The sequence below is a fragment of the Bactrocera oleae genome, chromosome 2 (assembly GCF_042242935.1).
Source record: "Bactrocera oleae isolate idBacOlea1 chromosome 2, idBacOlea1, whole genome shotgun sequence".
Taxonomy (NCBI): domain Eukaryota; kingdom Metazoa; phylum Arthropoda; class Insecta; order Diptera; family Tephritidae; genus Bactrocera; species Bactrocera oleae.
In genome coordinates this window covers 75,559,113-75,575,599 of record NC_091536.1, presented here as the reverse complement: position 1 = coordinate 75,575,599, position 16,487 = coordinate 75,559,113, and the positions used below count along the sequence as shown (strand labels likewise).

General features: G+C 38.3%; 1 protein-coding gene across 3 annotated transcripts in view; it reads left to right on the top strand.

Moving 5' to 3' along the window:
* htt (huntingtin) overlaps positions 1-16,487 on the top strand; it is a 147,524-nt gene that overhangs the window by 51,718 nt on the left and 79,319 nt on the right. For all 3 annotated transcript variants that reach the window (XM_070105694.1, XM_070105693.1, XM_070105692.1), the window contains 3 exons: positions 3,699-4,772; positions 6,851-7,008; positions 10,271-10,997. In XM_070105694.1, coding sequence (XP_069961795.1) covers positions 3,699-4,772; positions 6,851-7,008; positions 10,271-10,997 — 1,959 coding nt within the window. The remainder of the gene's footprint in view (positions 1-3,698; positions 4,773-6,850; positions 7,009-10,270; positions 10,998-16,487) is intronic.

Below are 16,487 nucleotides of genomic sequence, written 5' to 3'. Positions count from 1 at the left end.
CAACTGCATTTATATGTATGTATCTAATGTAGTATGCGTGTATGTAAGTTTGTATATGTATATAATACTGTTGTGCCCACGTAGCACGAAAGCTTCACATCCAATACCCACTATTTTCCGGGAATTTCGAGTCCAAATGCAATTGCTGAGCATATTTTAATACCGCATGTGTGTGTGTGGATATGCTTACTTATACATACATACGTAAGCACATGTACATATCCCTCAATTTGGTCGGCCAGCTTTAGTTGTTGGTTGACGCGCATTAGTGACTTCACTCTTGAACATTACGTAAATTGTAAAAGTTCCTCGTGGCTTCTCGCTGTGTTGGCGCTCCTTGTTCTCTGTTTTGCTGCGTAAACTTGTCTGACCCCCGTCAGTTTGTTTTATTCTTTCGCGAATTTAAATTTCGATTGTGGACTCAAAGAGACTTTATCTGTAGCTACGCATTTAATGTGTGAATCTGTGATTATATGTATGTGTGTGTTTGCATGTTTATAGAAATTGCGCTCTGTGCTTGGGTATGTAAATACTATCCCGTGGGGCTTTTTGGGTATTGCTTACAGCCACATGCAGTTGGTTATGTACTTCTCTTACTTACGAGGGCATTTGAGTATATCAATAGGATCTTCTTAGAACTTTTCAAGAGCCTGTAGAGCGAAGCAATGTCGCTTGGGAAGGTCGAGTGGCTTCAAGCTCTATTTTATATTTAAGATCTCAACGTAAAATGCGCCAAGTCGTACCTTTCCATTATTCCTTTTGTATGCTTATCCTCAGTTTCTCTGATCCAAGTATTTATGGCTTTAGTCGGTAACACAAGACTTTGCCCATCTTCAGTGAATAACATATCTTGTTAAGTGACCATATCATTGACTTCTTCAGCTGTCCGCGTATCTGCTTTTGTTGTAGCACTACTGTGCAACCGCACGAATGTCGAATATGTAGTGAGCGAGATTTTGTGGCTTTTCGCGTGGGTTGCGAGGATTTTTAGTATCTGATACTTGTGGTTTAAAAAGTTGCAAACTAGCAGAAATCATAAAGACAAGCAATCCAGCCATGAGGAGGGAAGTAGCGCGGTTTCAAAATGCGCGCACGAACTGATGCCGAGTGAAACATATGTATCTACTTTATATATGTATGCACACACATACCAAACATAGAAACATACATATGCGCTCATGTTGATATTTGCAAAGTGGTAATTTGTGCAGCATTTAAAGTTACAATGGGTGTAACGACTCCCAAAATAGCTAACCCCGACTGACGGACGCACTGACTGCGTGCTTCAGTCGCCTGCCGTTCGTTGCGCTTCTTAATGCGTTGCTCTTGTTGTTCTATTTGTCTGGCTGCATTTTCATTTTAAAGCTTTTGTGGTAATGTAATTTGTGTGACAGTTTATTTTGGGTTTACGCTTGGACGTGTTGCCCAATCATGATCCAGATAGCTGCGCAGATACGCTTAAGGGCTTGAGTATAAAACTAAGAGAATGCACCGAGCAGTGCCGTCATCATACTAGAAATGATACATAAAGTTGACAAACGGCAGATGGGAGTTCTCTGTGTGAAAGATGTATGCTCTTATATTAATGGATAAGTGTGTTTGTGAGCTGTGTGCCGATCGACATTTTATGGCTCTCTGAAACAAAGTGTGAGCTCATAAATTTGTACGTTTAGTTTTTAGAAATGAGGTGATATCAGTACAACAAATGCAGGTTCATAGAAAAATTGTTTAGCAATACATGGGCTCGAGATATTTTGATTTCGAAGTCTAGTCAATTCAAAAACACACAGTAATATTGTTTATTTCGAAAATAATTTCATTGTGATCCGATCCTAAAAAACTGAAATTTTCTCCCTCAAGCTCAAGATTATTTTGAGGCTACCGTATCACAGTAGCGTATTTCAAGCCGTGGTAGTTGCCATTAAGGTAGCATTAGACGTACTGCTACGAAGTGCAGTCTCTTTCAGTGAGGTGAGCATTCAAGCTACTATATTGTCAAAATCGTCTGGTGCCCGGTCATAGCGAAATTGCTTAAAACTGCAAAACCGATGAACTTACAAGAAAGGATACCTTGGGCCAATTACATTGGGTTGGGAGCGTTCTTTTGCGTAGTCTCATGTGCTCTTGCGCTGCATTTTAATACTTCCCGAGAGCTTAGCAAGCGCTAGTCAACAACTAGCTCCTGTGTAAATAAGATATTCTTCTGGCCTAATGCAGAACGAAATCGTAGGAGCTCTCACTACACATTAAGCGTACATGAGGAAAGGTTGAAATTTTTGATGGACGTTGTCAAAGTTGTATGGAGGAAGGTGAGGCGGAAAAATCGACGCAATTTCTCCTTCATTCTATAGCTTTTGCAAGACAGAGGTTGAAACCTCTTGATAGTCATATCTTCGGCCAACCTAGCGGAATATCCTCCTTTGTCGACTTTTGATAGTCCTTTCGATCAATACTTAGGAGTATTTAGGTATTGCAATGCAGTTGCGTTCTCAGCTTTCCAAGTGGGATCCATTTATTTTATCGAGCTTTTAACGTAACATAACCTAGCTCAAAAAATACTGGCTCTAATTGTTGCTTTTTCGGTCGCTTTGGATCACTCTGATCGGGAAAAAAACATTCAGCCAGCTTTCGATTGAACTTAGGTGTGTAATGATGTATCCAAGTTTCGAAAAGTCTGGTACTAGGTTAAAAACTGCCACTAGGAATCTCATAGGAGAAGAGCAATGTTTATTTACTGATATAATGATGATAAAATAAAGTGTGACATAAATTGGTATATTATGATGTGATGATATGCGATGTGATGTAAACTGATATGGCGTGATGTGTTATGAAAGAAATTGATGGGAATGGGATGTGACGCATGTAAAAATGTGTATTGTGTTGTGATGCTGATATGCTATGATTTGATATAATGTGAAATACAGAGAGATTATGTTTAGTTTCATGTGATGATAATTAGTGATGATGCGTGATTTGATACAGCGATATGGTGACGGATATAAAAAAAAATTCGAATGATGTGATGTAAATAGTTTTGATGATATCTTAAGTGATATGACAAGAGGCGACGACGAATATTCGTAGTACTCGGCGACGCCGTCGGTGATTAGAACACACGATTGTATATGAAAATTAACACAATACGCGACGGCGGCGAATTTCGAGGACCATGATGATTTTTGAGCTTGAGCTATTTCGAATTTTATCGCCGACCGCGGCTGCAAATACGGCTCACCATATTAAAGAAAGATTATTTTCAGTATGGATCTTAAGAATTTTCCAAAAAAATTTAAGAGAATGTCTGCGTATATTGCCAACAAAGATTGTTTGTGTTTAGTTTCGTTATTTATTGTGATATTTTTGAGTGCGGAGTACTCGTCCGTATTGTGTTTTACACGGCGGCAACACTCGGCAAAAATCGGCATTCTTCCAACGGCGTCGCCCGTATAGTGTTTAAGCTATTAAGCTTTAAATAAGCGTGAATCAAGAAAAAAACTAATTCAAAATCTGAAAGTCTTTCGCTGCATAAAATATACTCGTAGTTAATTGCACTTAATTCCACGCGTTAGTTTTAACCAAATTTGCTCTAGACTTTGCTTTATCCTATAAACACCTACATACACATTTGTACCCACATATACTTAGATATACTGTAGTAAAGTCTATTTCTCTATTCTCTCCCGTCGCCTATACAGATAACGATAAATCAAGAATCCGGCAGGTTATTAATTTCGCTACTCCGGACGTGCCTCAACACTTTGGGCTTGTGCATTGAATTGCGCTCACATACCACACCAACACCCGCTGCCGCGCCCACCGGCCATACTCCCAGCCATGGGCGGCAGCGCGGCTACAGCCCGGGTAGCAGTGGCGCGGATATTGCGTCCAACATTGGACCTGGCGGCGGCAGCGGTGCTACGGCAGTCTTCCCAACCAACGCCACTCTAAAATTAATTGAAGAAATTCTCCAATATTTGAGCAAGCTCGTAAATTATGCGCCCGGCGAGTGCATCGCATGTCTGCGGCAACTGTTGAAATATTTATTTGGCCAAAATTATGGCAACCAGCAGCGAGACTATTATGCCACATTCATAAGACCGTATTTTGTGGTGCGCAGCAAAGGACAACAGCTGCAACTACACCTACAGCAACAGCAACAGCAGCAGCAGCGGCGGAGTCCGCAGAAACAACAAAAATGGCCAACATACAACAAACAACAACAGCAACAAACGCAGCAGGGAAGTAGCCGTAGAGGAAGCAACAGCAGCAGCAGTAAGTTTACGCAAGCCAGTGGCGATCACCAACAGGCAATGACCATGTTGCATGCCATAAATTCCAATGCGGCAACAACATTGGCTTCCACGGACGCAGCGGGTGGAGTTCCGAGTTCAATGGCAACAACAAGTGATGGCTCAACCAGCGCGCCAAAGAGCGCGGCGGGCGATGGTTTGTCGACCCCGACAATGACTACGTCAACTGTCAGACACAATGAGCTAAATGTAATTGGTGCACAAGCACAAGCGACTTATGCCAACCGTGGTCAGGCGCTCATTGACTCCGGTCATGCCAGAGGCTGCGTGAGTGGCGCAGCTGTTGCAGCTAGTGGCAACGACCACAATCAACTGCACTTGTCGGCTACGGAGTATTATCGCTTGATGGGCGAATTATTTGCGAGCGGCCTAAATTTGCAAGCTGCCAAGTCGGAGCGTGTCGGTGACTGTGTCAAGCATATTAAACTGTTTGAGCCGCTAGTTATCTATTGTCTCATGGTGAGTACAGTTTTACTACGCTCTCGCTTAATGATGCATGCATAAATACATACAAACATATATATATATATATGTACGAGTGTAAGTGTGCGTGCATATGTTAATTTCCGGTAGTGAAATGAACGACGTACCTGCTGACTGACTCTATGTACACTTCTGCAGCTGTTTGTGTGCCATTTATAGATCTTGAGCAATATTTCAGTTCACTTCTGTGGTGGAAACCTTCAATCTTCAGTTAGTTCGAAAATAATTGAATCAACAAAATTTCACACTCACTGTGGTGAATTCTTACTATGGTACTGCACCCGAGACGTTGATTTAGCCAATTTACTTTAAGAAATTAAAGTGTGATTTCGAAGAACGGGCAATTGAAGTAGTCTGAACCTACCTTAAAGTTAAAATGCGAGTCGAAATTAGTGTACCAAATTATTCCAAAGAGACAGCGGTTCCGAAGAAATTTTTATTCTTCAGCCATTAATTTTATAGAGCTAGCGAATCCCTAGCATACATTCAACAGATGAGTGCTGTGCCTTGTCAACACTTAAGGCCTATTGCGGCCGAAAACAATCTCAGTATAACTATTATTTTAGCTGTTTTCAATAAATATATATATTTTTTCAAAGTCGTATAGAACTACATATTTTTAATTAGACCTGATTGTGTTTCAAAATTTGCAGTGCTCTGATTCTAAACTGTATACGTGATATGCTTTCGATTTTATAGCTACAGCGGTTGGACATGAAAATAGCCGACTCTACAATTTATGACAGTCTTAAAGCTCTTGGTCGATAGACGAGGGTCTTTAGTACATTACTTAGCAGTTCTTAGCATCACAAAAGAACGGTTTTCAACAGCCCAAGTAGGTTTCTCGTGATCTCGGTCGCAAGAATCAGCCTCGTTACCTAAACTAAACGTTGAATACTAAAAACTTAGTTGAATTTATATTCACCCTTTCGGGTTTTAGTGTTTTGTGAAGCCAGTATACAGATAAAATGTGTATCGATATGGAAAGTGTTCTCAGTCAACTTGATTCTCGTAATATTCAAAAAGTTTCTTCTTGTGCGATAGTCTTCATCAAAAAACATAGATATTGAAGTTTAGACCTCTACTTGGAATTTTTGTGCATTCCAATTCAACTATTTTGTCGTCTAATATGAACGTCACGGATCCACAAGAGAATTTGCTCTTGGCGAACCTCCATAAGACGTCTACCTCACACATCTACTGATTGCTTTAGAATGCACATTCTAAAAAAGAGTCGTTTAGAGTTCGCAGCTTTGTCTTTAGATGTAGTAGTAGGCTCAAGCCTCTAAAGCCTTAAAGTTCTTCCGATTTGTTTGGTTCAGGGTTCCATAAATTTGTACTACTGCCTCTCACAGGTAAATTGTTCGCAAAGTTTGGAACTTTCGGCTTTGTGGGTAAATTCTGTATTGAATACATACAAGCAAATCGCAACAAATTAACAGATAAGTTAAGAACCGAAATTAAGTTTGAAACTTCAGCGCTTAAAGTGGAACCTACAGCACACAATCACTTCCGAATTACTCTCTTCTGCCTGCACAAGCTTCCACCCTTTGCAGCTGCGTCTTCGTTCTGCATTCAACTCACAGTGGTCGTAGGCACCTATCTTCATCCTCCATGTCCTTATCTCCCGTCATAAATTAGAGCGTTCACAGCAAAACTTCGGTATTAGGTGGGTGTGAATAGCCTCTGCTCTTCGAGTTCACTTCCTACACTACTTCCTCTTGAACTACAATACTCATTTGCTGTGTGTGGCATACAAGTTGCAACATTGACTTGGCCAGACAGCCATTAATATAATCAAAAAGGCCACAAGCGTTGCCAGCTGTGTTGGTGCCTGTGTGGTAACAGAGAGTTGGAGAGCTGATTGAAATGATCCCTCAACAGATTTGCCGCACAGCTTTCAGTGTAAACATTTATTATTTACACACTGCTAACTACTGCCTAATATATTGATTTATGCACACACACACACACACACACGCATGCCCCTAAACATAGACAAGTAGGAAAATGAATGTATAAAATTGGATTTGTAAATTTTCGCATATTTTCAGCTTTTCCTCAAATCGAATGCACGTGTCCAGGCGCCCATATTGGAGTTGTTGTCGCAGTTGCTGGAACTCAATGTCACTTACAGTGTGTTGGACTCGAAAAATGTAATATTTGATCAGATTTTAAACAATTTGGATTTAATTGAAAATAGCATTGTCAGGTGAGTGTTGAATGCTGAATGCTGAATGTTGCATGTGGCATATTGCATGTTGATTTGTTGCTGTGGCATCCCTCAAATGTATCTACATATATGTATACCCGATAGTTGTTGATGACTATTTATTTATTTTCTTATGTGTGAGTATATGTGTGTGTGTGTGTGTGTGAGTGATGAGCTCTGCAGATGGAGGGCGGCACAGGAAACAGGAAGCGCTGTCGGAAACAATGAAAATTCGCCTGTTTGTTGACTGTCTGCTGTGCTGGTGCGCGTGGTTGTGGTTGTGGTTTTGGTTGCTGTTCTAAAACACCAAAACACCGTGCACCTAAACGTACACGATGTACGTGTGTGTGCGTGCTGTTGTTGCGGCTGAAGCTGCAGGATTATTTTCGTTTTCAATTCGAAAATAAAATGTTATCTTTAGCCGGCGTTGACGCTGACGCATTTGAAATTCAAATATCACTCAAATATCTGTGTCTGCGCGTGTGTATAGCAGCAATAGGCGCATACAAACATATTCTGTTGTGGCAGTTGGTTGGTGAAGTGAGCCTAAAACATTTTAAAGGATTTTCTATGGAAATTAGACTAGCCAGTTTGTCTACACTTAAGCTTACACACACAGGCATATACACATACATACATATGTATTGTATATGCAAGCCGCGCTGTAAATAGTCGATAAAATTTAAAGCTTAAAAGAAATTAGTCATTCAAATTGGAATTAAGCGATTAAATATTAATTGCTAACAATAAAAGATCGCTATTTGAAGTTCGAGTGAAAATTTATGCATGAAAATATGCGATAAATTATTTTATTCTTAATGCTGCAAGAGAAAAGTGAATCAGTTTAATTATTGTATTTTTTTTTTTTCATAAAATTATTTAATTTATAATATGTCAATACTTTCTTTTTCTCTGAAAAATATACGGAATGTATATAATTTGCTTTCACACAAGCCCTAACTCGATTCGGCTATTAATCAAAAGCTGCACACACAGTTTCTATTGGTATTGATGAGGCTGCTGAAAAGAAAGATGTTTTGAGTCTCTCAAAATTTCTGTGGGGTATTCAACAGGCTATCTCATCCAACTCTGACTGCAAACTGTGGGTCAATAGATTCTATCTGGACTTCCAGACGGTCAATCATCTGCAGCTATGAATTTAGTAATATTGCTTTTAAGCCGCTACTGGGTGTTTTTTGTCTTGGGTGCTCGAGCAGAATCTTGTTGATATATCCAACGCTTTTTATCGAAGAGAGTATTGCTTAACTGCTTTACCGCGCCTTTTAAAACATCCTGGTGGTATAGTTTTAGACCAGTTTTAAATTTTTTTTCACAGAAGCGAAGAGGTGTCATGCGTTTACAGGAGACTCCCCACCAAATCATTACAGCAGCTAAATGGTGACCACGATGGTAAAGCCTTGGTATAACATTTTTTGCGTCTTTGAAAGTTTATGCATCGATTTTGTCATTTTGCTTATTAAAGTTCTTCAATTTCAATTTTTAAAACTTTTTCATCTGTATAAAATATAATTTCATGATCGTTGATCGCGTGCCACTAAATAAACCGTTTGCATCTGTTGAAGCCTAATATGCTTCCAGCGCGTTGTCAGAAGATGACCAGTTGACCGACGGTATGCTTTCATGTGGAGATCATCTCGAATAAGTCTTTACATAGATCAGTGCGATATATCCATTTCCTTCGACATAATTTTCTGTTTCCTAAGTCGATTTCTGCGAAAGCATTCGCGAACGATTTGAACCTATCCATAATGTTACGGAAAGTTCTATATAAACAAAGATATATATCGAACAGTCTATGTTGGATAATTTATCTTTGAATTGCTTTATTTGAGTGCATACATATATCTTAAGGGGTTATATCCGAGGACACCGAAAAAATATTTTTGACGGCTCGGTTAGTTAAAAATTAGTATAGATAAGCTGATACCTCCAAAGTTATTTGCCGGATCAGTTTAAATTTTTCGGAGAATATTCTCAAATATTCAATACATATGAAAATACTTTTTTTTTTTTTTTGAAAACAAGTTCATCTAACCGCTTAATTAATTGTGTGGAATAACCTTTCTCTCTATCTTAGGGGAGATTTTACAAAGCCCGTTAATATCTACTGGTTTACTGGATGGTCAGATTCAACTGCTAATATAATACTATTTTGATACTTAGACATTGTTTTCAATTGAGCTTCTTCTCCATTTAGTAGATTTCTTATCAGTTTTACCCTACCAACAGCAACTGTGTCCTTTTTGTCGGTTTCGCTGCCAAACGGTCATTAAAGATAATTATATAACGTTAAAATAAATGAAAAACAAAGCTGTGTCTTATAAATCAATGTCGATATGTTGTCGAGCTTTATTGCTGTTGTTATTGTACCGGCATAAAATATGACTAAAAAAATTCTGGGTAATATAATATAAATTACCTTAAGTGGACCCGACTGTCGTGAAAGTCTGAAGCATTGTCGATTTTGTGTGCTAGATCAGTTCTGTTTTGGAACACAGAAGACGGTGAGGGATAGGGGTTGGATTTCTGGTATACGGTATTCATAAATTTTTTGGTTATTCATAGACACATACTTACGCGTTAAGGCATTGACAGTTGTCTAATATATACAACTAATTCTGCAGACACGGTTTAGACAAGTTCTTAAACACAATAGATTTGTTTATTTTTAAAAATTATGCTGTTCAATTTGTGATAATGGAGGTCAGAGGTATGGTCTAGAAACGGAAGTGGTTGGTTCGCAATCCTCTTTCTTCGACCACAGAGACCGCTTTCAGTAAAAGAGTGAATCAATTTGTTAACTGTTGACTTGAATGCTTCAAAGCGTCTAAGATTGTCTAAATAAGCGTATGTTTCCAGAAAATGTAGCTGATTTTTGTCTCTCTAAAAAAGATTGTGCTGCAAAAAAACGTTTGTTCGCTATTTGTTCGCTTTTCATGGAGATAGCATCTGTGCTTTAACATCATATGTAAAATTTTTATTTGTCCTGCTTGTTGGAAGTGAGGCATTACTTCATCTTCCTATGGAAGAAATCCGGAATTCTGGTACTTGGATTTAAACATATTCTTTAAAAATTTGATTAACTTAGCGAAAAAATTGTTGGCCTCGAAAACACAATCCTATATTATCCCTTAAGAAAATTCTTAGTAATTTTTTCAAAAAACTTAGCTATTTAGGCATAATAAAAGCATAAGCTCAAATTAAACATTTCTAAAACACTATTTGCTATCCTCTATTACAGAAATGGTCCGATCATCATTCCGCCAATGATTAAATTCCTCATACAGTTGACACACAAGAGTGATCGCAAACTTATAACCATACCGAAAATCATTAGCATCACCAACAATTTGCTGGCCAACAATGCAGTGCTCGACTGTGCTGTTCTAGCGCTCAAATCGCTCTCATACGAGATCTTCTTCATGCCGCCCGTGGGTGGCAGCGCCGCACTCAACACGCTCGCCGACTATCGGGCACCCTTCCAAAGTCCTGTCACACGTTCGCCGGTACAACAACGTCGTCACGCGGCTGAGGAGTCAGCCGCCGCTGCTGCCGCTGCTGAAGCGCTGTTGGCGAATAGTCGCGAGTTGGATACACAGAAGGAAGTTGTGTTGGGCATGTTGGAGAAATTCGTGGATGCCACTGAGTTGCAGCATGTTGTGGCTTTGTTGTTGTTGCGCGAACGTTGCGCCCAGCAAATGGACGGTGGTGATTTAGCACGACGCATGGAAATCGATGATGCCTCTGCGGTGGAGCGACAGAAAAGCAGTTGCATTTTGGAATCGACACGACTGCAAGATCCCGGTGTGGTTTATGTGCTGATTTGCCGCGCCATGTGCGACGGACGCTTGGGCGTACACAACTGGCGTGATTTTTACACATTGGAGTCGTGTTTCAAGAATTATAGCAAGTATGTGCTGGCGGATAGCAAGAATTTTCTCGCATTGTTGAAACTATTCTTAACGGAGGTAAGTAGAGTTTTCTATTCTAATACGGGTTTGTATGAAAATTAAATTCTCATGTGGGAAATCAAGGTGGAAAAGTAGATATATAGTTTGCGATCCCTGCGGATTCTTCTCCTAAGTTTCGGATCTATAATTTAAATTCTCTCTCTCTCACCATAATATCTATTTTGTCTGTACTAAAACTAAAATAATTAAAAATTCTTGGGTTTAAAGAATGTTGCTCTACGACGGTTCCGCTAAAGCTTGAAGCCCTAGGATGGTCCAATCATGCCATATTGTGACTAAAATGAAGGCATAGCGCGTCAGGGAGTACACCCGACCCCCATTCACCACCAGTTCGGTTCGCACTAACATCACCTGAATCAAAGAACTCTATGTTGAGTCAATTTCTCTTCCTGTACAAAATCGGGTGCTCTTATACTAGGTTTTTATTGTTGGGTTTCTCCCAATCAATACTGTTGCTAACACTTAATGTTGCGTAGTTTTTCAATATTTCTAGTTTTAATTTTCTTATAGGTGGCAACTCTGTGCCTGTTCACATATATATAAATAAATGTTCAGGGTGACGAGCTAAGTCTTGTCATGCCCGTCTATCTGTCCATCCGTCGAGAACTGACTTCTTTCGTTTGTATATATACGAACTAGTCCCTCAGTTTTTGAAATATCGATGTAGAATTTTGCACCCGTTCTGTTCTCAACAAGAAACTGTTCATTTGTCAGAAATGCCGAAATCGGACCGCTATAGTATATAGCTGCCGTACAAACTAAACAATCGGCAGAAAGTGCTTGTATGGAGAACTTTTTCACTTGAAGAGATATTTGCACGAAATTTTGCGTGAGCTATTTTCCAAGACAACGATGCAGAAGAAGAAATTGTTCAAATCCAGTCACTATAGCATATAGCTACCATACAAACTGACCGATCAGAGTTCTTGTTAGAAATCTTTTGTATTTGTGAAGGTTGTTATAGCTTCGGTGTAACCGAATCTGACGTTTTTTTTTTGTTTTTTTTTGTACACTTATCTCGATTTTACATTTTTTGATGCGATTTATTTTATTCAATAGGCGTAACTCTATATCAAATTATGACTAAATGGAAGCTTTCTTTAAACGAGTTTTCGTTCTTAGTAACCACATGAAAACCATGGGGGACAGAGTTTTCCCGATGTTTTCAGTAAAAAATCAGCTATTGGTACTGCGGTCCACATTATCGGTAGCTGGTGATTTGAAAAGTTATTGTGCGATTTCGACTATTTGTAGACTGAGATGTAATACTTAAAAGGCACCATTTGTTTTATGTCAAGAAATTCACTGTTGCTTGGTTTGTATACTGAAAAGTAAAAGAATCAGATGGAATTTGAAATTTTGATATATGGGGAGTAGACGTGGCCGCTTTCGCCGATTTTCATACTCTAACATAAGGATGTCGGGATAATACAACATTTTGTACCGAATTTGGTTGACATTTATTAAGTCGTTGTACGAGTCGTATGTACGAGTACATACCACGTATGGCGTATATATATATATAAATATTTGAGTTGTTGTAGTAGTGAAGTATCGAGTACCTTTTAGTACTCAAAATTTTTGGAACTTACTTCGTCTATGGTTCTGAAAATAGTATTGAGAGTACTTTTCGTTTCAATATTGCTCAACAGTATATTGAAACAACCAACAAGGTAATCTACTCATATTAGGGTCAACTTATATGCTAGAAGGTTTTTTCATAAGAGTTCAATAAAAAAATATTTAATAATTTTATTAAAATCTTGAAAGATCATAATCTTAAGGCACATAGAGAAAACTGAATATAAAATTTGTTCATAATAGAATTTTTTTCGAAATACATGAAAGAACTAGAGCTTTATGTTCTAAGTATGCGCGATGGATTTAAAGCTCTCATCCAATAATCTTAATTATTTTGAGCAGGGGCGGATGGAGAATTTTTTTTTGGGGGGAGGGTGGTTCATTGTCATTCATTCATTTTAATATTGATGTTAATTCAACAAAAACTTATCAAAATCACTGTACAAAAAAAAAAAAAACAAATACAAGTACCCATCCTAATGTGAAAAGCCTTGTCCCATTCACAGCGGTTCACATGAGAATTTCGCTCTAATAGTCGTTATTCCGCCAAAGCATGTATTTATTAAACTTTAAAATTCTTTTAAAGCTGCGATAAGCTATATTGGTGGTAAAAACGCGTACAAAAAATTCTGACAGACAACTATTTTAATATAACTTCCCGGTGGTGTTCCATAGTCGCCAGCGCGGCTCGTTGATGCCAAAGACTGAACTCACTGATTTTACGAGCATTTGCAATGTTGCATGCTAAATATTGCACACTAGTTGTTGTTGTTGCACTTACTGGTGTTGTTGCTGTTGCACGCAGCAAGCGCTAAGCCCCAGCATAAGTCACAAACGAGCGCAAGCAAACAATCTCGCTAATGGAAAAGAGTAGCGGCGTTCATATTGAAATCGGTGGTCATGATGGTGGTGTGAACAGTGTGAAGCTGCTGGTTACTGCACACACACTCGTACATAAGTATAAAGATAAACACATCCATTCTAGATTTAGTGCAAAAAGAAGAAAAAAATGGTGAACAAAATTAAATACATACATACATGAACGAATTTTCATTTGTGAATCCGTGCAATCACTTCAACGATTTGTTGCTGTAGACTCAATGAAAATATCATCCCCAAATGTGTACGAGTCACATACATACAAACAGTTTCTTAGGAAGCCTGCCCGCGGATGGACAAAAAGCGTTACAAACAAATCAATAGATCGGAACATATCAAAGCAATGATCATGTAAGCTTTATGGAGCGATTGCTCATAATTGTCAGTATATTTATAATACTGTATAGGCTGGTTCAAAAAAATCTCTTTTCTTTTTCATTTTATAGTTTGAAAAATTGGTTGGTGCACGCAACAAAAAATTCTTTCTAAGTATGATCGTAATATTAATAGAAATATCCTCCACTTTTCAGTTTCAGAGTGAGCCGGATCTTCTGAAAAGATTTATAACATATAATGGACTTATAGTTCGTTAACTCAAAGTAAGGTTTCATAAAAGCAGAAAACAACTTTTTTTTGTTATTCTTAGGGAAAGAGTACTTGTAAAAGAAAGTTAGAATAACATTCGTTGGAATACTGGCAATATTGGGATCATAAAGGAATTTTGGAACACATTTAGGTTAGGTCAGGTTATACTGGCTGGCTGTTACGCCGTACATAGACCTACAGGTCTTTTGTCATGCCAGACGGAGGTTCAGTTTAATACAAAGTGAAGTTTACGTCGTACAGGATATCAATGCTTTTTGTAAAATTTTGCTATTTAATATCTAATACTGATACTTTATCTAGTCCCTTGAAGTGCGTAGCTTCTAGATATCTAAGCTGAGTTCTAGATCCAGCCGCACAGAAACAAAGGAGATGACATAGCACTTTCTAATGTATCATCGTTAATAATGCCTATATTTGCTTGCATGTGATGCTAGCAAGTTGTGACTCATAACTAATCCCACAATATGTGTGTAATAAGCATGTGTGCTTTCCTTCCATTCCCTTGCATATGATTCTTTGACTCCTACATGTCTTTAAGACATTCCATCTCATGCTGATTCGTTTGTCTGCCCTTTCAGAATTTTAATTGTTTCCAACTTGCGTACTTCCTGTATTGGTTCGGTAGCCAAATAGATGACGTTTTCGGCAATTTCATCGGTTATTTATTTATTGGGATCCAGAACCCAGTTTATATGCAGCCGCTTTCTGGTAGTGACCTTATCTATTGCCTCCCTGTTCCTAAGGACATTCTCTGACACAATGCGATCGTTGTGTAACATATATTGATGTTCTTTATATTATTTCCTGCAGTATTAGAACCATTTCATGAAATTTATTAAACAATAATTCGTCTAACTTGCGATTCTGTCGAATCAATGTAAAGAAGCTTTCAGAAAACTACAACACAGCGTCGCTATAAACTATGAATGTTACCCTTACTGTAGATCTATGGGAACATGCAGTAACCTCGAGCGAACTCGAGTGATAGCCTGACAAAATCTAAACGGCAAAATGTTGGTACGTAGTTTATACATATACCAAATATATAATATATGGTATGAAAAAATGAAAGTTTTCCATTCAAAGGTTCTATGAAGAGCTGTCTTTATATGAATTAAACTAAATCTTGGCAAAGTATTTAGAGGTTATTTTATAGCCGGAGTTTAGGGCATCGTAAAACTATTTGATCATTCTAAACTCTCTAAACGTATCTTAACTTCTTTGAAAATATTGAGTTCTTATTTCTGGTATAGAAGGAAATGCTCATTAAGTATCACTCATAAGAAACCTTTCATGAAGTCATTTGATTATTTTTGTAACAAGCGCTGCGAAACTCGATAAGTTCCAAAACCTGGCTTGGTTATCTTAGTAAAGCCATAAGAGTCTAGTAAAATAAATCCATTAATTTTCCAACAGATCGTTTGAGTAATTTGTGTATAGGTGCGATATTGTTACACTGTATGACACTAGAAAGATAAGATGCCATACTAATTGCGTGGCTCAGGATAATGCGAAGTCACACAAGTCGATCGCCACTCGCCAAGCACTCTAGCAGGTTGGGTAGATCCTTAGGCATCCACCTTATAGTCCGGACATGGCACAAAGTCATTACTACCTGTTCCTAACTATGGTTAAGTAAAGGCAGACACGAGATCTATCTGTCCAGCACTTGCTAGGCAATGGAATCAATATTCGAAAGTCCAAAATATATGGCATATAGCCCACCTTAGGTGATCTTAATTTAATGTATTGAAAAAGAAAACCTAAAATAACAAAAACCACCATTGAAAACATTATATTTGTATATATGTTTCCAATTTGTGTGTGTAAACATGACAGCAATTTAATTTAATAACGCAACAGGACAAGGGCAACAAATGACTCATAGATCGCAGCTATTTTTCCAAAATAGTGCCGCCATTCAACAGCAAACATTACAAAAACAAAATTACAACAAAATTGTGCAACAGCTTTCTCATGTCTTTCGCTCGGTGTGACAGTTGCGTGTAAAAGAGCCGAAATGAAGAATCACGTTAAAGCTTTTTTTAAATACACAAAAACCGAAGGCAGCAAAACAAGCAACCAAAAAAGAAAAAAAAACAACAAACACTAGAAGTGAAATTCATTCATATTGCCAAAGGATTAAGCGGAGAATACGAGGATACGCTTTTGTGCGAGTCTGCAATTTCGCTTTGCCGCTGTGCTCCCGATCGCTTTTGTGCCGCCAAATTTCCGCAAAATAAATCAAAAACATTTGCGCCACTTGACGCGGCATTCAAAGCGAACGTAAAGTGAAAATTCAAATACAACAACAGCAAATATGCGAAATGAAATAACGCAAAGCGAGGGGTATTCAAGAAAACTAAAACAAAAATGCTCTCTCCACAAAAAAAAGGGACGCAATCATACACACAAAAACAC